General features: G+C 31.4%; 1 protein-coding gene across 1 annotated transcript; it reads right to left on the bottom strand.

Moving 5' to 3' along the window:
* Positions 1-13,850: 13,850 nt before the first annotated feature.
* On the bottom strand, positions 13,851-18,638 carry LOC100306698 (ubiquitin-like protein). Its single transcript, NM_001349755.1, has 3 exons — positions 18,304-18,638; positions 14,525-14,698; positions 13,851-14,348 (listed from the first exon to the last, which is right to left on the bottom strand). Exons 1-3 carry the CDS (start codon positions 18,431-18,433, stop codon positions 14,293-14,295), a joined length of 360 nt encoding a protein of 119 aa, NP_001336684.1. The 5' UTR covers positions 18,434-18,638; the 3' UTR covers positions 13,851-14,292.
* Between the last annotated feature and the right edge of the window lie 7,156 nt (positions 18,639-25,794).

A 25,794-nucleotide genomic window follows, 5' to 3' on the forward strand; every position in this document is an offset into this window, starting at 1 on the left:
ACAAGCTAGAGAGCAAATCATAAACAAAAATGGAAATATTAGTGATATACTTTTTTAACACTTTTATTTTATGCGAAAAAAAGTTATATATTCACTGTATAAAAGCTTTACATAATTATCTAGTTGCATCCCATAATAAATTTGTTAATCAACTTTTAAAATAATTATTTTAAAATAATTTAAATGATAATTTGTGATTGAATGACAGTCTAAAAAATTTTACATAATTATTTAAATTATAATTCATTAGGTAAGATAAGTTTATTAACTCTTAAAATAGTTGTTTTAAAATAATTTAAATGATGATTTAAGATTGAATAATAGAATAAAAAATTGTGTATAAATATTAACTCTTATTTTATAGGGTGAAATTTAAGTGAATGTTATTAATTATGTGAGTCTCATTTTCTACTTAATAAATTTTTTTGTTCAATTGGGTGAGATTCACATAAATTTAAACTAAAAGAAAAAATGTGTTAAAAATATGTATTAATTAAGAAGTTTGTTGCTACAATACTCTACTTGTAGAACATTGAAATGAAAGTTGGCACGAACAGATGAAAGAAAAATTGACCAAATAAGTAAATGCTTTGTATTTTGAAGTGTAAGGGGAAACGTTATTAGGGAATAGGGAATACGATTATTGCTAATTTATTTATTACTATTGACTTTTCTATGCAAATGGGTGTAACCGAGGTGTGTGTAGTATACACATCAAAAGATTTTAAAACACTAGTTTATCATTATTATTATTGTTCATTTGTAAAACACTTGTTTAATTGAAGTTGTTTTAGTTTTATTAGTTTATGCACGTAGTATAAATGGGAGGATTTTGAACAATGTTGAGGTAATTAGGGATTAAGGATCATCACTTATTTATCTGTGCATGAGTAGTTTATTTCGTTTGAATGTACTTAAAGTTGGTTTTGGATCATTGTTAAACAAATCGGACCGGATTAATTGTGCTCAAGTGTTCTCAAACAAGAAAATTATAAATTCGTCATTATATATAAAACTATATATGAAGTATTATTTTATAACTGTGTGGCGGAAAGTTCGTAACAAAAAAATCAATTAAAAAAATTCTCAATCAGTTTTTTTTAAAAAAAAAATTGATGGATTATACTCTTTTTTTAAAAAAAAACAATGTGCATAGTTCAGTTCTAGCACAAGATGTACCAAATTGATACCAAAAAGTGTTACAAAGGTACGCAATACAAAAACTCCAAAACACTCCCGAAGTTACCACAAATCTCAAAACCCATTCATGATTCACATCCCAGAACATAAACTCCCTAAAACCAAAGATATATCTGGGAAAAAAAAAAAAGGACCGAAAACATCACTTTCTTCATAGTTCTGAACAGAAGAAAAGCAAGCATCTATCGTGACTGCATTTTTGACGAGTCTGAGTCTGTATAGTCCCCATCTGCACTGATCCTTTATTTTGAGTCTATTCCTTTATTTTTCAAAAAATACCTCTTGTTGACTGTATCTGACAAAAAAAGATGGATTATATATCCATTGATAAGAGAAAAATAAGCTTTCTGACCTCTAATTCTATGTTGATTATAATAGATCATATATACTGATAAAGAAATGCAGGTTTTTTGCTCAGGCTTTAAATTGTTTTATTAAGAAAACAAAAACTCATTGCAAATTATATTTAATTTAATAAAAAAATAGACAATTCTTCCTTAAAAAGTTAATCATTTTTATTCCTTTTCATTGCATGATGTATAATCCATTATTATTATAATCGATTATAATTTGAATTAATTTTTATTTCAACAAGTTTGTTGAAAAGTAATTTGAAGATAATTAATGTTGTTTGAATATATATAATAAAAAAATCAGCTTTTAAATAAAAAATTACCAAGAAAGGTATGTAAAAGACTAAGGCTAGGGGAGAAGTGGGTCAAGTGATCTATGGTGGATCATTTTTATACGCCCTTAGATTCATCTAGTCTACAGGTTAATTTGGTACATTTGATATTTTATTTCCTTTTATTTTTCTCTCTTTTCTCCTATCGGTATCCACGGGCCAAAATCCCTACAAATTGAAATTTAATCACATCCGTGAAAATAGAAATGCTTGACAAACTCAGAACAAAACCAAAAAAATGATTCAATTTCATCATAATCTCTCCATAACAACAATCTAGAAGCTAGGTATATTCCATTTCATTGTTTGATAAAATCTAAGATGGCCCAGTTTGCAGTTATGATTTTGTCACGTAAGAATGTAAACAAATCTAAAAATTTATTTCTAGAGAGCTTCAGTTCCCATGCTTGTAGCAAAGATGAAAAAACTTTGCCCTCAAATTGATTGGAACTCATAATTATAGATAGTTTATTAGTAGAAGCTTTGGTGGTAAATTCAATCTGAAAATTCACTATTTGGAAAGACCCAAACCATTTGAGAATTATGCCATAATTGCTATTGACATAGGCAAGACTCACGGATGTGCCCTTGATGGCACTGTAAGCTTTTCTCAAAAATTGAAGCGTGCCCATTTTTTTCTCTCTAAGATTTCTCTCTCTAACTCGTGGTGGGTGTTGATCAAGAGAGAAAAAGTGAGGAACTTCGATTGAAGAAATTGGTAATACTTGACGCAAGGAAAGATCCATTGGGTGCTCCCATTGTGGTTGTGCTCATGCCTGTACTACAAAATCGAATGATCTCACGGTGGCGTCAGGGGGGTGGCAAAGTTAGAAATGGCGGAAGATAATTATATCACTGTGGGCGAAAGCATTGCTTTAACGGGGCAACAACGATGGATGACGACAACTACGACACTGCTAGAACGAAAGAGGAGAAAGAAGACAAAAAAATATTAAGGAAGAAAAATCCTATGCAGAGAATGCACAAAATTAATGTTTAGACTACATGAATCCAACGGTGTACAAAAATGGTCCACCATAGATCACGTGACTCACTTCTCCACCTTAGCCTTCGTCAAAATTCTTATTTTACATATTTTGCCTCCAAAGTTTCAAAATGTTGCAAATTATGGGCAAATTGTCCAAAAGGGGTCCTTTTATAAACTTATTTCCGAAATAGGCTCTTTTGAAAGTAATTCTGGCATGGTGTTCTTTTTAACGTAGCATGCATGCATAAACCATGCAAAACGTCATTGGCAATGACGAGTTCACTGCGAAATGAAATGCTGGCGACTTTGCCTAACAAGGATCTCGCCACCTCTACTAGCGAGACAGCACAAACCGCTAGGAGGAACAGGTTGCAGGCTACGGGAGTGCAGGTGCAAGGAGCAACCTTTGACTCCTTGGGCTTAGGAAATTAAAGAGAATTCGCTAGTAGGTTTGGCGATTTAGGCCAAGTAAAAGGAATCACAGCTGGCTTTTACGGTTTAGGCACTTTAGATACTTATCCCGTATTTCCCATTAATTTCCTGATTTGAACATTTGCAGTTTTAGTTTTAGTATTCTTGAAAATTTGCAATTTCAAACAAAATAATTTTACCATTTTAACTAATTAATTTACTAATAACTTACAATAACTAAAACTAACATAATATATAAAATTTAAATATACTATCCAAATAAATTAAAATTCATGCAAAATTTAAAATACTCTATAAATAACAAAATTAAAAATTAAAATACATACATAAATTTAAATAAATGACAAGATTTAAATTGTATAATTTAACATACTAATTTTAAATTGTATAGTTTAGGTTTAGTTTAAATTTTATATATTTACGTTAGTTTTAGTTATTATAAGTTATTAGTATGTTAATTAGTTAGAATGTTAAAATTATTTTATTTGAATGTTAATATTAATTAGTTTTAGTTATTGTATAGTTTAGGTTTAGTTTAAATTTTATATATTACGTTAGAACGTTATTATGGATATGGTATTTATTTTTAGTTAAAATGTTTGTATAATATATGTTATTTAATTTAAATTTTATTAATTGGAAAAAAAATCTGGTCATTTATTTAAATTTATGTATGTATTTTAATTTTTAATTTTGTTATTTGTAGAGTATTTTAGTTAGTATTTTAAATTTTGCATGAATTTTAATTTATTTGGATAGTATATTTAAATTTTATATATTATGTTAGTTTTAGTTATTGTAAGTTATTAGTAAATTAATTAGTTAAAATGGTAAAATTATTTTGTTTGAAACGGCAAATTTTCAAGAATACTAAAACTAAAACTGCAAATGTTCAAATCAGGGAATTAATGGGGAACACGAGATAATATCTAAAGTGCCTAAACCGCAAAAGCCAGCTGCGATTCCTTTTACTTGGCCCAAATCGCCAAACCTACTGGCGAATCCTCTTTAATTTCCTAAGCCCAAGGAGTCAAAGGTTGTTCCCTGCACCTGCACTCCCGTAGCCTACAACCTGTTCCTCCAAGCGATTTGTGCTGTCTCGCCAGTAGAGGTGGCGAGATCCTCGTTAGACAAAGTCGCCAGTCATGCTGGCGGTTTACATGCCACGCATTCATTCCGCAGTGAACTCGTCATTGCCAATGACGGTTTGCATGGTTTATGCATGCATGCTACGTTAAAAAGAGCACCATGCCGAAATTACTTTCAAAAGGGTCCTATTTCGGGAATAAGTTTATAAAAGGGATCTCTTTTGGGCAATTTGCCCAAATTATGTCTTTCTCTGCTAATTGATTGTTAGTCAAACATTGACGTAACAATGTTAACTGCATACATGGCAACATAGATTATTAACATGAAATTGTATGTAGGTTTGACCATTTGTGTGATGCTAATATGAATTGATGATATGACACTAATTTATTGTGACATCATCAACTTATTCTTCAACACCATGTGTATTGCAATGTTAGTATCTAAGTGCTATGTCAGCGGTTAACTAATGGAACTAATAATTAATTAATTGAGAAAAAGAAAATTTGTGACAAAGTATACTGTGTAATAAAAAAATACAGTTAAGCTTAAAAAGGGAGTTGTTTGAAAATTTGGGAATAAAATTCTTTAAGGGAAAAAAGTTATTGACAAATAATCATAAGTTTCAATTTTTTTAGATACATTAAAATAGCCTATTGTGTAAGAATTTTTTTTTTACAAATTTCAAATATCATCCAAACACGTTCTTATTTTTTACTTAAAAAATAGTTGAAATCCTCAAAAATTTATTTTGGTTGAATTTTAGCATCGCTTCATAGTGATTTTTTATAAGTGTGAAAAAGTGGCATTTTTTCTTTCATCTACATGAATCAGACTCAATCATCTAGTAGTTTATAATAAGGATAAATAGTTATTTTTATCATTAAATATGTAGAACCCGGACAAATTCATCCCTGAAAGATGAAAATTCCAATTTTAGTTTCCGAAAGTGTAAAAAATGCGATAAATCCATCCATCTGTTAACTTTCGTTGGTAATCGTTAATGAAAGAGCCTATGTGGTACAAATGAATGAAAATGTCATAAAAGTGATTGTCAACATGGCTGCTGAATAGATTGAACCAAAATGTCAGTAAGTTTTCATTGGATTAATTTGTTAGATCCCAAATTTTATTTCATTTAAGGGTAAAATATAATTTAATCTTCATCCCCTCGCCCCATTTTTATCGTTACAAGTATAACATTATAATAAACACTTATAAATATAGGAAAACAAGCATAAGTTAGAACAAACATAATACTAAGTATCATATTGATAAATAAGCATAATTGGTTTGAAATTTCTAATGTGACAATACCTTATCCAAAATATGAAACTCAAACAAAAATACACAGTTGTGATATTAATCCTTACAAAAAATGTGACCCAACTTGATTTTATCACTACTTAATGTCATCACAATATAAATTTTCCAAAATAAACATTCTACCAATGTACAAAAATAAACATTGTAACAATGTACCAATCATTATAAATTTATTCAAATTATAATTAGTCAAAATCTACTATAAACAAAAGATAAACATATCTCATATTTCACTTATTCAAATCTTGGCAGCAGGGTAGCCCTAGTATGGGTATGAAGCTCATGTAATTCTGTTGGTTCATCCTATGAGATGGTACATCTAGAAATATAATTTGAATTAGTGTTGAAGGTCTAACTAGAGGTGGTCTAAACATAATTGACAGTGGTAGAGGTATAAGTTTGTTTCCTACAACAATTATAAATAGTGAGTAGTTATGCACAATTTAATAATAACTAATTAGTTATATGTAAAAGTCACTCACAACACTAGGAGTCGAAGCACTTTGAGTGGTAGTTGGAGTTGGAGTTGGAGCACTTTCGACATTAGGAGTTGGAGTACTTTCAAAATTAGTTGGAAGTTGTTCAACTTGTAGAGCAGATTGAGAATAATTAATCTCATCCTACAAATATGTAACATCTAACATAAATAACTTGTAAGCAACAATAAAAATAATTTATCAGATTTTAAAAAATATGTTACTATTATTATTGTGATTGCATTTGAGTTAGTCTCTTCTTCAAGAGCTGGTTTCCACTTTTTTGGTCTTGGTGGAACTACACCATTAATGCTTCCTCTATAGTTATGACCATTCAGACCACATCTAGTACAGGTGACCTCTTTGTAAGATCTTTTCAGTCTACTATTGTTGACTTGTCCATCATTTTGATCCTTTCTTCTACATTTTTTGGGTCGATCAAGTTTCTTTTTAATATCTGGTGGTGTCGACGTATCAAAAGGTGTTTTTTTTCAATATTGTTGACTCCTAGTAGGGTGTATGTAATTTTCATAGGTTACATTATAAGATCCACTGGTCTACATACCGTCACTGTATTCCTCTAGTCTGTGGTTATTGTATATGATGGAAGCAATTGCATGCTACAGGAAGACCTGTTTAGATAAACAAAAAACACATCAAATTACATAGTGATGTAATACATAATATCCAAAATTGGCAAATTTAACTAACTTAGTGGTATACCTGAAAGTTGCCACATCCTACATGTGCATGACTGGTTATGTAGATCCACATCAAGTCTTGTTTCATAATGGCATACCTCATATCTAGTTCCATCAGGATCACCAACCTAGTTTGTAGTCCACTTGTTGGATTAAACTTTCTTCTTTTCCAGTCTTGACGGTTGCATAGGTACTAATGGTCCTAATCCTACAACCATTTTCAATTTAGCACTTCTCATATTGCGCATAATATAGGTCCTTATATCCTCACACAGACTCAAAATTGGCTTATTTCTAAACTTTAGAATCTTTTCATTAAAAGACTCACAATTGTTGTTGGTTATACTGTCAACTTTGCAATTTTCACTAAAGTAGGCTTTGGTCCATGATTCATGGGGCCACTTGTCTAAATAAGTCATTCCTTTTTATTCTTCATTTTGACAGCTTCCATACTAACATTAAATTCTAAATCAGTAGCAGATCGTGCACACTGCCAGACTAGGCCTCTTAATTCTTTGTCTTTCCACTGCTTGGAGAAATTCCTCCATAAGTGCACAACACAATACCTGTGTTTAACACTTGACACAACTTCCTGCCTTGTAGGAAGCAACCCCTACATGTAGCATATAAATAAAAAGGACAAAAATACACTTAATAAAAGTTACTAACAAATATATCCTTGCTTTTTATAATAACATTTTTGTCCATTAAAGATACTGACAAATATATCCATGTTATTTATAACTTATTGACGTTTTCATCCTTAAAAGATTCTACTTACTAACAAATATATCCTTGTTGTATATAACTTATTGATATTTTTATCCTTTAAAGATTCTACTTATTGACAAATATATCCCTAGTGTTTATAACTTGTTGATATTTTCATCCTTAAAATATTCTACTTACTGACAAATATATCCATGATATAGACATATATCTAATTACTAGCATGACACAAAAGCTATCACATATGCATGCAATCAAAATTACAACTTTCTATATCTTAACCCTACTTGCATCACAATTACTCAAAGCAAAACAATTGAATTGCACCTTTTGGATGTCGGCATAAAATTCTAGCCATATTGCTTGTAGTGTCCAAGGTCTTCATGATATAGACATATATCTAATTACTAGCATAACACAAAAACTATCACATATGCATGCATGCAATCAAAATTACAAATTTCTATATCTTAACCCTACTTGCATCATAATTACTCAAAACAAAATAATTGAATTGCACCTTTTGGATGTCGGCATAAAATTCCAACCATATTCCAATCATTTGAGCATTACCCCAATATTAATCAGTTTTACCTTTCTCCATCTTTTTCTCTCCCACTTTTCCATTTTTCTCTCTTTCATTTGCACTCATTCATTCATGGCAAACATGAGATTTATCATGATATCATAGCAATATCACCCTCCATTTTTTCGTTGCTTCATTTTACCTACAAGCCATTATCTTTGCACCAGCCAATGTCAAAATCAGTTTGATCCCAGCACTTCATCTTTTTCACTTCGTTCATTTTTTTCATTCAGAGAAACGTTCTTGCTAGCCACCCTTTCCAGTTTCCAATGCAGTCTGATCCTTCTGTTAGACAAATGGCCTCAGTTATCTTAAGAAGGGGGGGTTGAATTAAGATAACAAGAATTATTCCCCAATTTAAAATTTCGCTCTCTCTTTTTAGATTAACAATGCACCCTTAACATGAATTACTCAAAAGATAATTTAGAATAAACTTCTTTAAAGGCAAAAGATAAATAGCAATAAACAAAAGAAGTTTAAGGGAAGAGAGAAATGCAAACTTGATTTATACTGGTTCGGTCACTTCCTGTGCCTACGTCCAGTCCTCAAGCAACCCACTTGAGATTTTCCACTCTCTTTGTAAAATCCTTTTACAAAGTCTGAATCACACAGGGACAACCCTTCCCTTGTGTTCAGGAATCCTTTACAACAAGAGACCCTCAGTCTCTTAACCCTTTTTCAGAAGTAAAAAGAAAAGAAGAAGAAATCTCTCTTGAAAGAGACAGATTGTACAATGAAGATCAATCAAAATTCCTTATTTGAATATGCAAGTGTTTGACCAAGGAATTCTTTGAGAGGATAAGACATTTCAATTTAGAAAAACTCTCTTAATCTTTTGAGAGGATAAAACTTTTTGGGCAATCAAAAACTCTCTCTTAATTCGTGTTTCCAAGTCACATATAAATATACCTTTGATGGCCATTCATAAACCATTTGAATAGATGTGACTCTTGAAAGTTATTTTCTGAAAATCTCATCTGGTAATCGATTACAATAATTGTGTAATCGATTACAGGCTTTAATATTTGAATTAAAACGTTTATTAACTGCTGGTAATCGATTACCAATATGGTGTAATCGATTACACAGTCTAAAATTTGAATTCAAATATTTAGTAGCTGTTGTAAACCATTTTTGGCCACTGGTAATCAATTACATCCTTTGGTAATCGATTACCAGAGAGTAAATCTCTTGAAAAACACTTTTTAACTCAAATTACTTGGCCAAACCTTTTGCTAAATCAATTAGGAATTCCCTTCCTAAAATACTAGTGATCATCTTGATGTTGTGGCTTGTATTCTTGCATCATTTGCATCAAATCATCATGATCATCATCAAAACATCAAAGTCATTTGCTTCTACACCTTCTTCAACAATACTGCTCACCCTTTCTTTACTCAAAACACATCGACCTTTTGCAATTGCAACCACTTTTGTGCCTTGTCGATTATGGTGTCGTCAGAATTTCATCATCCATATGTGAAGAAATATCAGAGTTGTTCTTGTCAGCACTCATTTTGGTTCTACTTCAAACAACTTTTTTTTGTGGGTTTTCCCATCTTCATTTGAACTCTGTGTGCTATGTGATACCAAGTTCATATCAGAAACAACTGATAAATCCATGGACTCAATTTTATGTGAAAGATGTTCAACAAAACTAGGATTCTGAAAAGCCTTCTCAAAGAATTTCAACAATTGTTTATGCTTTTGCTCAATACCATCTAATTGCTGCAGAAAATCTTCCAGCTTAGGCTTTGTTGCTGACTGATGCTGTTTGAAGTTATAAATATTGGATTCAAAAGAAATTTTCTAATGGGAAAGTCTTGCACTATTTCATAAAGGTGCACACCAATTGTTTGGTGATTAATATTTTCATTGTTTCATTGATATTTGGCCTGTTTTGGTTTATTATTTTTAGCCTTTTAAGCTTATTTTGATGACTTTAGCTTCTACCATGTGTGGTGGTTAAGCATTATTCATTTGTTTGCTTCTGTCCATGGTGGTTAAGTATTGTTTTAGCTTTTGTCATGGGTGGTTAAGCCTTGGTTGTTATTGGTTCACAAAGTGTTTGTGAAAACTCCTCATTAAAGACAGATTTTGTGATTCTTTTATTTTATTGATGTAAACTTATGTCCATGGTGATTAAGCATTGTTTAAGCTTTTGTCATGAATGGTTAAGCATTGAATTGTTGTTTTGCTTCTGTCTTGAGTGGTTAAGCATTGATTTTAGCTTCTTCTCTTGATGGTTAAGCCTTGATACTTCTATCAAGTGGTTAAACTTTGAGGTATAATTTCTGCTTGGTGGTTAAGCTTTGATAGTTTCCTAGATTGATGATTTGAGCTTTTCCAAATGGCCTTGTTGTTGATTTCGCTTCATGGTTAAGCTTTGATGCTTGTTTTGGAATTTTGGAAGAAGATTGAGACAGTCGATGATGGTCAAAGATTTCTAAAATATATGCACCATGGTCGCACCTACATTTTGATTTGTTTCTAAATTTCTATTTTGACCCATGTATTTCCGTCATGTTTAGCTATATTCCAATTTTTCACACATTATTTTCATTTCCTTTGATGTTGATGTATTGTCTTCTCTAAACTGGAAGTGTTTTCAACACCTTCCAGCTTGTGGGGGTATTAGAGATATAGATTAATTTAATTAGTTACAAGTTAGTTTAGTTAGTTGCAAATTAGTTTAGTTAGTTATAAGTTAGTTACTCTTGTAACTAATTATGTTATATGAGACACATTGTATTTATGTAATATGTAAGTTTTGCTCATTTGAGCATTAACCCAATATTAATCCATTTTACCTTTCTTCATCTTTCTCTCTTCCATTTTTCCATTTTTCTCTCTTCTATTTGCACTCATTCATTCATGACAAAAATGAGATTTATCAATGATCAAGTTGCTAAAAAAGAGAATAAACAATAAACAGATTACAAGAGATATGTATCACTCTGTTCAACAATTAATTATAGAGGGAAATAAGGATTTGAAGCATACCCCGCAAGTTTCAATCAAGATATTAAACACCTACACTCATATGTTTACAAGCCATTGATCCACCTTCCCGCAATCCAAAGAGGAAATGATTTCTTACCCTTCACGATTTGTGATAACCAAATCAATTAAAAAATTGTTTTTAGTTCTTTTTATATTTATGATTTTGTATGCTTCCTTAAAAAAATTGGTGCTAAGGAGGGCTAAATGCCCAAACAAACTATGAACGAATAGAACAATGAAAGAAGTCCCCATAACATCTCTTAACAAAAAAGAAAAAAATTGTTTCTCTAGGATGCCTATGCAGGAGGTTTACCTCAAACTCATTAAAATGAACCAGCAAGGCAAGAAAATCAGCAACGAAGCTAGCTTCCCAAAGGACATGCGAAAACATAAGCTCCCCAATCTATCTCCCGAAAACGCGGGATAGCTACCATCATCACGTGGTATGGGTGATGGACATTCACTCCTTGAAAAATAAAAGAGATTACTACCTTCGAGTCACATTCAACATGCACTTGGTGGAATCCAGCATTCCAGGACATTTCCAAAGCCCTTAAGACACCCCATAACTTTGTCATGAAGACATTTGAGGATCCCAAGTGAACCCCAATAACCACTCAGAATTGAGGTTTCAGACAATACTTGCACACATTGCACATATATGAGGAGGAATCAAATTATATCAATATGATTATGATTAATTATTATATCTTTCAATAACTTTCAATTAAATAATATTTTCTTAAAATTTACCGTTAGATGGAAAGTTTCGTTCACATGGATCACATATACAAAGTCACATGAATTTTTAAGTAGTCATGTGACATTAAATAGTGGTCTTTCAATCAGATTTAATTCTCTAACTTTCATATAAGATGCATTCTCTCATATGATATGATATGTTATAATATATGTGTGTGTTCACAAATTTATTGGCCTTTATGTGTTCATGGTAAAATCATAAAAGTTTTCCAAATTAAAACTACGATAAAAACAAATTTTTGTTTAACTAAAAATGATAATTCTGTCATTAAATTATGGTTTATCAAAGTAAATTGTTTTGCATCAAAACCTATAGCAAACTACCTCCACAAATTTATTGGAATTTTGTGGTTGTGGTAAGCTTATGAAAATTTTCAATCTCTTACTAAGACCAATTATCCTCTATCAAAATTAGCTTCACTCAAAAACAATAATTCTCACTCAACTTAGAATCATTTTAACAAAGTTATGCTAGTAAACAATTAATATCTATTGTGGGGGAGGAGTCGTGGCGCAGGGAGGCATGACTTGCGGGGGAGGAGGTGTGGCGTAGGGAGGCGCAGCTCACGGGGAGTAAGGTTGTCGGACAAGGTCAGCAGATTTGCAGTTGCGGCTCGCAAGGGAGGAGGAGGAGGGGCGGCGGCTATGTGTTTTCAAAGGAGAAGAAAATGAAACTCCAAATTAGGTTGGTTGTCTATTGGTGTTGGTAAAGCAGAAGGCACAGCTTCACTCATCTCACCTTCAATTCAACTGAAGCAGATATAGATAAGTATGTGGATTTAGCATATTAAACCCACAAAATCCGTGAACTAAACAGGTCAAGCCTAAAATTTGAAATTACTATGCAAGTTCAAAAAAGTTAGGTCCGTTATTTGCACAATCCCCGGGCTTAACAAATTGGTCCGCCAATCCGGATCCATAGACTCACTGCTAATCTCATATTGTCGCACATCCCTGCATGGAGAATGTGGCGAGGTGTTTCATGTTGGCTCAATGATTAGGAAAGCAGGGTTTTGAGATGTGGTAGTAAGTTCATTATCAAGTGGTGGGAATGTTGTTCAACAAATAATGGGATGTGTGTGGCTCACATGTCTATAGTATGTGCAAGCTATTGTATTTTATGTTCCCTTTGTATTTGTGCTGGAGTCTGAAGGGGCACACTTCTACTTCCTCCAATACTGATTAATAAAATTCGATTTGGCCGTTTAAAAAAATATTTTAAATATTTTATGGAGAAACATTTATATTTAATAATTATGGTTATAAAAATATATATTATTAAGAAGTTACTTTTTTGTCTTAATCTCCTATTATCAAGAAAAAAAAGACTCTAATTAACCCGAAACTCAACCTAGAAGTAAATAAAACTTCCAATAATTATTTCTATCAAAGATAAAATTCAAATAATACTCAAACAATTTAACTTAACATCAATACATTAACCACTTATGTCTAATCAATTAGTTATTAAAAAGTTACTTAATACAAGCTTTTAAAATAGTAAAAAAAAGATTTTTTTTCTAAATTCTGACTTTTATTTTACAAACTTAAACAAACATTAAAAAACTTTAAAGAATATCATTTTTTAAAAGAAATCTTCGTAAAAAGATTGAAACAAGCAAGCTCAACTAATAACAATAAGGAACAGTGGAATACCTAAATCACGTGGATCACTTATTTCGACAAATAATAGAATCTGAGTGTCAATTTCCTGGTCAAGGTAAAAGCCACCAATATAACAAATATCTACGTGTCTGTTTAAAAAAACACACTAATTTGGTCTGCCATAATATAATACATTTCAATGCATATACTACACAGATTAGTTTAAACAAATTTTAATTGCGTTTAACAATTTAAAATTAATTTCCCCTTAACTTTAAAATACCTCTTCCGATTGTAGAGATCCATGATGATACAAAGACAAGACAAGAATGTCAACTATTTCAAGAGTTGTTGAAACAAGTAATGCACAAGAAACGGGTATGATCACTCCGGTAGTGAATACTGTTGAATATCCTTAGAAAATAAAATAGTGACTGAACTGTTTTTTTCTATATATATTTGATATTATGATATAGACTGCACCTACCTTGATACATCAAACATCCATTTTATAGAACATGAGAAAATCATCAATGACAAGCATTGCTACACAGGAAGGCCCTCCAACAACACTCAACTATGATGGGGTTGGGACTGTTTTACAAATTATTGTCTTCCCAGCTAGGCATATCCATGACCTTCGGATATCCCAGCAAGGCAAGATCAGCAGCTTAACTCTTCATGATGATGATGATGATGATGATGGATTCTCACAATATCGAACATGCACATTTATGTTTTCTGGGCACCTCATCAACTTTTTTCTCTGTTCAGACCAGCAAAAGAAAATTTTTAGCATTCAGTCATAATACTTGATCCTTGATCCTAGTTAGTTAACTTTCTATCATTACCTAGTACCTAACGCCTACAAAGAGCTGCCCTTTGAGACACATATAAGATGACAGAAAATAATTATAAGGTACATTCCAGAATGAAATCTACCTGTTTTTGTTTTGAGCAAAGATGGCTGCACCACAACATGCATGGTTATAACCCCCCCTTTGGGAAGCTCGCCAAAAGGTACTCTACACTGGCCAACTGTCTTGTTGTTTTCCAAAATTTTGCCAGCACTTATCAGCTTTATATCATTTGCTGCCTTTGGTATAATTTTCTTGTCTATACACAACCAGAATAACCAATACAAATTTCATAAATAGTTAGAAAAACAACAAAAAACTAAATAAGGGAGAAGAATATAAACCAAAACAACAGGAACTCAAGAAAAAAATGATAAATAACATGTCTCAAATAAGGCAAGTGCAACATAAATTATGCAAAACATAAGTCATATAACCTAGCAAATAACAACACTCAAAAAGTATTAACCGGTTGCTAAAGGGTAAGTCATATAGTAAAAGATACAAAGTTATTACTTCATACATGTATTGTGCATATATGACACTAGATGAACTTAACTAAAATGGCTGTCCAATTAATAGTTAATACCAGAACCAGAATATCATGACACGCATGTCCTGGAGATCTTAAGGATGACGGGAGAAGGGGGACAGAGATAGATCGTGGGTTCGAATTCCTCCCACTGACATTTCTAACAAAACTAACAAACTAACATTTGCCGATAAAAAAAAGGACCCACATGTCCTGATTCCTGATTATAAAACAAGGTTAACAGGAGAAGAAAACAACCAAAAATTAAATGTTTAAGGCATCCAAACAAATGTTAAGCTATGAGTCATCTGGTTTTAGGATCCCATCCAAGTTCCATTGACTTTCACACACACATGCAACCAGAAAACATGCTTAGGTGACAACATATGGGCTTAAAGTTGCCAGTCAGTAAAGAGAAAGTTTATACCAACATGCAGCTAAGAATATACTGGCAACTAAACAACCATATGGATGAAAAATGTGACATTAGAACACATCTATGTCGCTTAAGTCATGGCCTATCCTTAGAACATCAATCAGCTCAAACCAATTACTCCCACCGATTAGCACTGTTCAACAAAATGTATGAAGTCTCACACCATACCCAAACCAATTACTCCTTCCAATTTAGCACCGTTCAACAAAATGTACTAGATATAAAAACTTAAACCTTATTGCTATCTTATCAATGTCTCTTGTATTAAATGGAAAGTGAGAAAAAGAGGAAATGGGGATAATCTCATAAAGTCTTCAGTACGCTTCAAAAATAAATCAAATCTAACAGAAACAATATTTTCACTATACTTGAGTCTTATTTCCCTATTTCTTACCCCTTCCCCCACCCACCCCCCCCCCCCCCCCTTCTTCCCCTAACACATCTATTACTATCTACCTTCTCTATAATATAATAAATCTGTCCAGGTTTGGACGGTGTCAACTACTTATGTAATTTTTTCCAGCCATTCATTGTATAACTTATTTTTATTTTTTTGCATTGGTTTTGGTTTATCTACTGTTTCTGGTGTTCTTCTTCATGCTCTGTCCTGCTCTAATTGATATAAATATGCATGTGAGTACAAAAGTATTTATAATTGTCTGCATAAATCAAATAGGCAAGTGAGGGATTGTTATGGAAGGCTCTATAGAAAAATATGACTGTATCATATGTATCCAAATTATAAAGGATATGAATGATGAATCAGCAATTAGTCTGCAAGTTCATGAATGTGTCACAGAAGATTTTCTTAGGAATAGGCATGCTGTTTGCACCAAGAGTAAACTTTTGCATCCATTCTATTTAGATTAACATAAGCCGTGCTTATTAGGTACACCCAAGAGCTAATTCTTCAATGCATATTTTTGTAAATGATATAATCCTAGTTAAAAAGGAAACAGAAGGAGTAAATTTAAACTAAAGCTGCATAGAATCAAAGGTTTTTGAACTAAGTGTAACTGTAAGAAGGATTATGTAAAATGCAAGTTTAATAAGACGTGAATTAGCTATATCTGGGAGGTAGATTGACTAATTGAGGATCATGTTATGCCACAAGTCACGTATTTTAGGTATCCAAGATCAATCAAACAAATTGATGGAGAGATTAATTGGGATGTCACACGAAGAATTCAAGCTAAATGAATGAAATGGAACATTTCCAAGCATAATATGTGATTGCAAAACGCACATCAAACTCAGGAAACTCTCGCAAACAGCCATCAGCCATGCGCTTTGGGAGTGGTTCTTGAGCAACGAAGTGCCGTCAAGTTCCAACAAGAAAACAAGTGTAGTGGAGATGAGACTGTCGAGGTGTGTAAGTGGGACATTCAAGGAAGGATAAGATTAGGAACATGTGTAACTAAGAGAAAGTTAGAGTAGAACCTATAGAGAATATGTGAAGTGAAAGGACATAAATGTAATTGCATTAAAAATCAAAGCAGATAGGTCACAAATACATTGAAAATAAGCATTTGCTGGAAAAGCATGCACTGCCAAAGATTTGGCAGGAAAAATGGGTTAAAAAAAGATATGTGCCAACCAGAAATAGAGGCCAGACTCCTCCCCTAACAGCTGCTACATCATGATTTTGGCAGCTGCTATTAGTAAATCTGGTTTTGATATGACATTGTCATTAATGTTAAGATAGAAAACAATTAATATTACACCAAAACAGTTAATACATTATATATAATACCACAGAAAGAATCACAACCAAGAAAAAGCAAGAAGTTAAAAGAAAGTCTCAGTGGCCAGTGATCACCCATTAACCAACCTAACCCAATCACTTGATTACGGGAAAATGTAGTCAGGACACGTTTTCTCCCTGTATTAAGTATCAACAAACTAACAGAATTCCAGACAATAGTTTAGCATCTCAATTTGGGGTAGAGGTTTATGATAATAAGTACAAACAAACAAGTGACCATAAATTTCTTTTGTTTACTGTCTGCCAATTCCCACAATTCAAAGGCACATGCCTACACATGAGGGTTCCGAAAACTTAACAGTTGTGGCATTTCTAGAAAAAAAAAAAATCATATCAAGTTGTTTCCAGCCTAGATGGTCCCAAGGTATTAAAAATCAGTCTACAACACTGCAATATCATGGTTTTTTGGGCTCTCTAGCACCGCAATAGTGAGCGGCTGCATTTTTCTGCAATTTCCGATAAGGTCAAAGATTACAATGAGACCATGTGATGTGACCACAATTTAAAACCTTGAATGGTCCTTCTGAAACCAAAAAATTCAAAAAACTAAAACAGGAAGCGCTGAAGAGCTTTCTTCCTCTTTCATCACAATATCACATTCCCTAACTTTCAAAACCAACAAAAAAACAAAGAACCTACACCCTCCATCTAAATCTTCCCCATTCAAAGCCAAAAAAAAAATAAAATTAAAGCGTGTCCATCCAACCTCTAACGTGGCATTCACAGAGAACCCCAAAACTAACAAACTAATCCACCGCTTACTACGGTAACAAAGAACACACACACACACACACCTTTCTCTCACAACAGAATCAAGCAACACAACACTTCCAAGTCCCAACAACTTCGCAAAACACGGTTTTATACTTTTATTTTCCAAAAAAAGAAAAAAAGAAATGGTCGTCAAGGCCCTGTTTGTTTGTACAAAACAAAGAACAAGGGAAGCTCCCAGCAAAAGAGCAGAGCCAGAAGTGACTCCGTGGAAGCTCAAGAAGTCGGAGGCGAAGCCCTAGTAGTAGGTTAAAGCCAACACAACACCATCATCAGAATTAAACAAACAAACACTAAACGAACCATTTCAATTGAGGTAGAAGAGGTTAAAAATGAAAAAAAAAAAAAAAAAAAAAAAACCTCTGGGCCAGTCTGCAAAAATGCGGTCCTTGAGCATGGCGATGGTGGAGGCAGGGGAGTAACGGAAGGGTCCGATGTCGGATCCATCGTAGAGACGGAACTTGAGCTCCAGCACTTCTTCTTCCGGCATCGCTCGCACTGTTCCAATCGCTAATAACACCGCGCCGAGAGAAAGAAAGTTGAATCCAAAAATAAATGATTCCGTTTGGACAAGAAGAAGCAAAAGGAAAATTTGCCAACGTGAGTCAAGGCAAACCCTATCCCCCGACCTTCACGCTCTCTCTCTTTTCTTTTTTACTAATCTTCCGTTAAATTCTTCTAAGTGCTGATTTTGGATTAGATTCCATCAGAGTTAGTACATGTTTCTTTTTCTTTTTTTAAAGGAAAAAAAAAACACAAAATGTCATTTAAATGAAACTCTGTTATTTCTTTCTTTTTTTTTCTTCCGTATATGCTACTTTTTATTATTATTATTTGAAAAATAGACATTATGTGTCATGTGTCTTAACTATCTTTTATTTTTAGTTCGATGTAATTATAATAATTACCAGGTTGAAAACATATTATACAGTAATTACTTATGATTATAAGTATTTTTAAAGGTAATTGACGGATAAATTAAAAACAACAAATGTGTACACAAAATAGGATAATATCATTTATTAATAGTTATAAATTATTATTATTACTTCAATATCTACCTTTTCCAAACTTAAACATAACAAAAATAAATAAGTTTCATAATAATTAAGAAACTTACTTAATATTATTTAATTTTATTAGTTAAAATATATTTTTCCTAAATGTCATTTAGGATTTTTAAGAATAATAACATTAAATAAAATAAAATTAACTCTATCATATATGAAATATATATATATATATATATATATATATATATATATATATATATATATATATATATATTAGTATGCATTATAAAATATTTTACACTCTAAATCAATAACAATAAAAAAGTATGATAAATACGAGTTTTGTGGAAATATTATAAAATTTAATAAATTTATTATATATGATATTTTGTTATTAAATAATAGTTAGTATTAGTATATGTCAATATATATATTATTTATTTTTATTATTATTACTAGGATAAAAGAGACACTTTATTTCTTTATTTTCTTAAAAAGAAATATGAACATCATAGAGGTAAGGGTATGTTTGGTAAGAAGTAAAAAAAAGATAAAAAAAAATTAAAATAGAAAAGAAAGAAGTGTTTATATTTTTATAGATGAAAATATTTTTTGGTGAATTTTTATGGATCAACTTACCGGTCTGTTATTTCATTACCCATCATCTCTCCCTGATGGATTAACTGTCCAACCCACGTTTAAATGAGAGAGATTGTATTTTTCAACCCACTCCTCTTGCTTTAAGTGGATAGATTGACCCACCTTGCAAACCCTTGTAAAAAAACTAATGCAAGCAAATTCTTTAAAACACTAATTAATAAAATTAAATTATTCATTCATTTAAATATAAAATTATTTAGATTTAAATATATTTTTGGTTAACATTTAAATTTTTTTCGTCCTTACAAAATTAGTTTATTATTTTTTATTCTTACAAATTATATTTATTTTATTTTTATTTTTATAGTGCTTTAAATAGTAAAAATATTATCTAAAATGTTGTAAAGATGAAAAAAAATATAAGTTGCAAGAACTAAACAAAATTACAAGAAAAAAAATAAAAAAAAATACTATATTGTAAGGACTAAAAAATATTTAAGTTAATTATTTAATCACTATTATTAATTAATTAAAAATATTAATGGAATATACTATTAAATACTACTATTGTACCCAAAAAAAAATGTTGTAGCTGTACCAAAGAAATACTCAATTATTAGATAATCTCGTGTTATAAATAATATTAACTAAGTTTCTTAGTCATTTAAACATTTCTTTATTCATAATTTTATTCCTTATAGTTATAAGCAGCTTTTCTTAAATTTAATTTTAATTATAGTTTGATTTAAATTTTAAATTTTGATTCACTATATCATATTATAGATATCTTTTTAGATAATCTAAATTTGAATATTATTGTAATTTTAACTAATTTTGAACTTGAATTTTAAATTTAAAAATAACATCAATAATGATAATATGTTTTAATTGATATTTAAAAATAAATAAAAATAGAAAAAATATATATATATTATTTTGGCTGTAACCGTTGAGGTCAAATTCTACCATCCGTTCAATTCATTCAATTAATATTAAGGAGACGACTTAAATATTAAAATCGATATGCATCGAAGGGGACGGCAATCTACCTGGACTTCAATTTGTATGATTCTACAATTGAATAAAATAAATTCTTAATTATCAATTTTATTTTAAATTATTTAAAATAATTTAATTTTATCTTTAAATTTTAAAAAGATTTAATTTAATTTTTAATTTTTTTAAAAAAATAAATCAATTTATTCTCAAATTTTTTAAAATTTTAATTGATCCTCAAATTTTTAAAAATAAATCAATTTGATATCTAAATTTTACAAATTTAAGGATCATAGTGAAACATTTAAAAAATTTAAAAACTAAGGTTTTTATACCAATTAGGGGTAAAATTTTACACAATTTTTCAATCGGGGTATATTTTAAAAAATTGCCTACATTGGAATAATTTGTAACACTTAGAAGTCGTAATTTATTTTTTCTATTTTTTTAACTGAAATCGTAAAATTATTTATGATTTCACTTCAAATTTTATTTTTTTATGATTTTAAAGTCATAATTTTTTTTAACTAAAGTCATAAAATTAGTTAGGACTTCATTAAGGTTTTTTTTTGTTTTATGACTTTAAAATCGTAAAACCTTTTTTTTATTTTTTAAAGATTTACAACTTTGAAGTAGTAAACCTATTTTTTTTTAAACCTGTTTTTTCTTTTCGTAAACCTTTTTTTTTTAAATTACAATTGTTTATGGTTTTATTTTTATTTTAAATAAAAAAAATATATTTAAATATATAATAAATAATATTGAGTTGACTTACTTATTAGTATATTTTTTTATGATTTTATTTGATATTTTATTATTTTATTTTAATGTTTTATTATTTAAAACATGTTATATATATTTTTAATATAATTTACTTTAAATGTTTTTTTATTTAAAGTTTAAATAATCTATCAATTAAAATTAAAAACAACATAATGAATACATTAATATAAAACGCACAATACAAATGGAAGAAAAACATAAAAATTACAAGTTATTTTATTTATGTACTTGTTTGTATGGATAGTTAGTACGATTATGTCTTTCACTTCTACATAATGAGCATTTCTTAGGCCTATTTGAAATTGGTTCATCCATCTCATTATGTATTCGAGTAGTAGCCAGCCTGCCTGATGTCTGTCGTCGTTTTGAAGCATCAGCCATAAAATGCGGACTTAAATATTGAGGTCATGTGTCTTCACTTCCAAGGGAATGAAAATGATGTTGATAAACTTTGAAAATGTTTTCTAACTTGTATACAGGGTCAACAAAGTCATCATAATTTAAATTGCAAAAAACACACGTTGCAATTGCATGCGAGCAAGGTAGTCGAAGTGCTTGAAATTGTCCACAATCACACGATCATTCATTCAATTTGACAGTGCATGTCATAGCTCGTCGACCAAGTCGCGTATTTTCAATTTCTTGAACCTCAAACTCCTCTGTTTCTCGAACATACATGCGAACATAATGTAAGGTAACAATGTATTGATTTTCTTGCATCATGACATATACGTCTTCGGAGTACCTATGTCCTACCTTTATCATATTCATGATTTTGATGTCGTTAATAACAAATAAATCATTTATTTTATTAAATATTTCATTGACTAAGACAATAATAGGTAATGTTCGGGTTCCTTTTGAAACAAAATTCATACATTCAGCAAGGTTGGTAGTCATACTGTTTTCCTTCATCGTAGGCCTGAGTCTATTTACTCTTAGAAATTTGATCCAACCAATTTGTTGTTTGTGGAAACTCTGCTCGCATATCAAGCAACTTAGCCTCAAATCATGGTTTCCTCATCTCATACCCTATGCGAAAAGATATAACAATGAATAATAAATTTAGTGAACATGTAATAAAGCAAGAATATGATGCATGACATAGGAAGAAACATACCCATATTAATGACTTGTTTTTTTAAGTCAACATTTTTAAACTGTTTGTTGAAATTTGATGCAATGTGGCGAATGCAATACACAGACGAAACATCTGATCCATTCCAGCCAACGCATTCAGATTGTAAAGCTGCTAGCAAACCGGTTCCCCTGTCTGATATAATACACAAATTTGGTTGCGGTGTAACATATCTTCGCAAATAATGCAAGAACCACATCCAAGTTTCTTTAGTCTCGCTCTCAACAATTACAAAAGCAAGTGGAAAATTGTTCCTACTACCATCTTGTCCAATGGCCGTCAACAAAGTATCACGATATTTACCAATTAAAAATGTCTCATCTACTTGCACAAGTGGCTTGCAATATTTGAAGTCTTCAATGCATGGATTAAACGCCCAAAATACACGATTAAGAATCATTGTAGGAGGGTCATCGTCACCTTCCTTCATTGAAGATGAAGTTTTGTATTTTACTATGGTACTTGGTACAAAGTGTTGAGCAGTTTTCAACCACACAGGTAGGTAACTATATGATTGTTCCCAACTTCCAAATGTCATTTCAAGGGCTTTTTGTTTAGTTGCCCATGTTTTTTTGTATGAAACAGTGTAACCAAATCATTGATGCATGTTTGCAATCAAGGTTTTGATTTCGACACCCGGATTTGTTTTTACTAAATGAACAATATTATGGGCAATTACAGAAGAATCTAACCTAACATGATCTTGTGATATGATATAATTTGTGTAGGTGTGAATATCGTTTAATTTCTTCAACTCCCACCTTTTGCGTATTTTGCTTAACGATACTCTTGCCCTCCAATAACATCCATTACCATATTGATTACAAATGAACAATAAGCAAAAACTCGGCAAATGTCTAAGAGTTGTAGCTTAAGTGATATTAAGAATGCAAACGTAATGAAATAATAGTGATTTAATAGTGAAGTTGTGCTGCAACAATTCAACAATTCAGCAAATATCTCATGAATTAATAGTGAAGTCGTGCTGCAAAGAAAAAGCAAAAAACAACAAGCAAAAAGCAGAAAACAACAAAGAAAAAGCAGAAAACAACATGCCATTAATGTAGTGTATTGTTCACTCAATGTGCAGCAAAGAAAAAGCAAAAAATGACAGTGATTTAATCTCCTGAACCTACCACATGACTTCCATTTATAATTCTTGAACCTACCAAGGAAAAAGCTAGGACTGAAAAAGCATATGAGCATGCAGTGTTTTGGTGTTTGCACATAGTAGCTTTAGAACAATATGCTGAAAACAAGCTTCGTAAGCTCCAATAATTTACACCCGTGAAGGTTGCACATGCATGAATAGTATAAAAGTAAATTGGTGTGTAATAAGCATGCACATGCTACTCACAACTGCTATATCCTGAAGCATACTTACAGGTACATGAAATGATATATGAGACCTTGGAATCTTGTCATTCACAGTACCTATCTCGTGAAGGTATCTCATGAAGCATGCTTATACGGTCATTTATGGTGAAATGATTTATGATACCATGGAATCTTGCCAAAAATAAAGTAGTCAATAATAACTTATGTTGTCAGCAATAATGGTACTCTAATAACTTGAATCACGGACCAACATGCTTTAAGTTGTGTATATTAGACTTCAACAAGTGTGCAGGAATATTATACAAATTAACATATTAGAAGGTTTTACTTTTGCAAAAAAACATTGTGTGCACGAGTACCTTACACCACCCTCCTTTTATTTTTCCTCATTCTTATTTTCATTTTTCTATCCATTTACCAATGGCATATGCACAACCTGGACCAGTCAATGGCTCCTTGTTGCGCTTATAAGACAACCATATTTCAAATCAAGTGTGGGAAGACCAAGAAAGAATCATCCGTCCGAGGTATACTTCTGTTTGGGCTTTTACCCACTTGGATCAAATAGATAATTGGGTAAAAAAATCGAATCACGTTAGCTGGTTTCGGTCATGTTATAAATGTTGGAAAAGTTAATATTAGCCAGCATTTGGTTAGTGCGTTGGTTGAACGTTGGAGAACGGAGATACACACATTTCATTTTCCACATGGAGAGACAACCACTACTTTACAGAATGTGGCCCTACAGTTGAGCTTGAAGATTGATGGATTGCCAGTAACCGGTTTCATCACCGATGATATACGTGTTGTTTGTCAGACATTACTAGGGGAAACTCCACCTGATAAGTATGTAAAGGGTAAAATGATTTACCTAACTTGGTTGTGACAAAATTTTCAGCAACTTCCCGATGATGCTGATGATGTTGTCATTACACAGGATGCTAGAGCTCATATCATGATGATTATAGGCTGTTGTTTGATGCTAGATACATTAGGTGCAAGAGTTCATTTTAGGTATCTTATTTTATTATCAAATTTAACTGAGACAAATCATTACAGTGGGTGTGCAACAGTATTAGTATCCTTTTTTCGAGCTCTAGATCGGGCCGTGAAGTCGGACTAAACAAAAATTGGTGGATGTTTGTTGTTGCTACAGTCATGGGCGTGGGACCACATTAAATGTATTACCCCAAAGATAGGTCACCTATCCATGAAAGAAGTACAAGAAGGACTCGGATTTCCTCTTGCATGAAGGTGGTCTCATCCAAGGATCGAAACAAATATTCCCACCAATTCAGTGAGATTGATACACATCATATTTGATAGACTACATATTAATGGGGTTCATTTTTTAATTTTCATGAATTAACTATTTTTTCCGGTTTCCTATTCGATTATAAATGTTACAATAATAATGTATGTGTTGCAGTTCTTATGAACTCCTTATGACACACTAGAAACAAGGTCATTAATTAATGATGTAGAGGTATCAATGATTGTTCGGGCAAAAGTCTCTCTCATATGTTTTGCAATTGTGGAATGACATCCAATAAACAGGGTCATGAGACAACTTGGACTGTGACAAATTATTCCAGATGACTCAGCAAACCTAAATCAACTCCACGACATAGATATGAGAGGAAGAATAGATATTTTTTGGCCTCACCATCATTGTCACTGGATTGTCAAATGGAATCATTGGAATAATTATATTGTTCATGGTGAAATGGACCAAGGTCTTTTACATGAAAATTTAGAATACATGTAATGGTATATACGTCGAACTAGACGATATATATCGCGTGAAGAAGCAATATCTACTGAGGTTGTAAATCTACTTTACAATTTTAATCATTCTTGATATTATTATTCATTATTATTTCTAACTTTATAAATTTGTATCACAGTATTATCCTGGTCATCACCGACATCAATCATATACAAAACTCAATGTACCTCCAGTGCATGTTCCTGGATTTATGT

The sequence above is a fragment of the Glycine max genome, chromosome 19 (assembly GCF_000004515.6).
Source record: "Glycine max cultivar Williams 82 chromosome 19, Glycine_max_v4.0, whole genome shotgun sequence".
Lineage (NCBI taxonomy): Eukaryota > Viridiplantae > Streptophyta > Magnoliopsida > Fabales > Fabaceae > Glycine > Glycine max.

What these genes read in the sequence shown, in the direction of transcription:
- LOC100306698 (NM_001349755.1), bottom strand. Translation starts at nt 18,433, where the DNA reads ATGCCGGAAGAAGAAGTGCTGGAGCTCAAGTTCCGTCTCTACGATGGA. An exon ending in TTTTGCAGACTGGCCCAGAG is followed by an intron (nt 14,699 to 18,303) that starts GTTTTTTTTTTT and finishes GGTTGTGTATAG; the next exon opens with ACAAGAAAATTATACCAAAG. An exon ending in TTTGCTCAAAACAAAAACAG is followed by an intron (nt 14,349 to 14,524) that starts GTAGATTTCATT and finishes TGGTCTGAACAG; the next exon opens with AGAAAAAAGTTGATGAGGTG.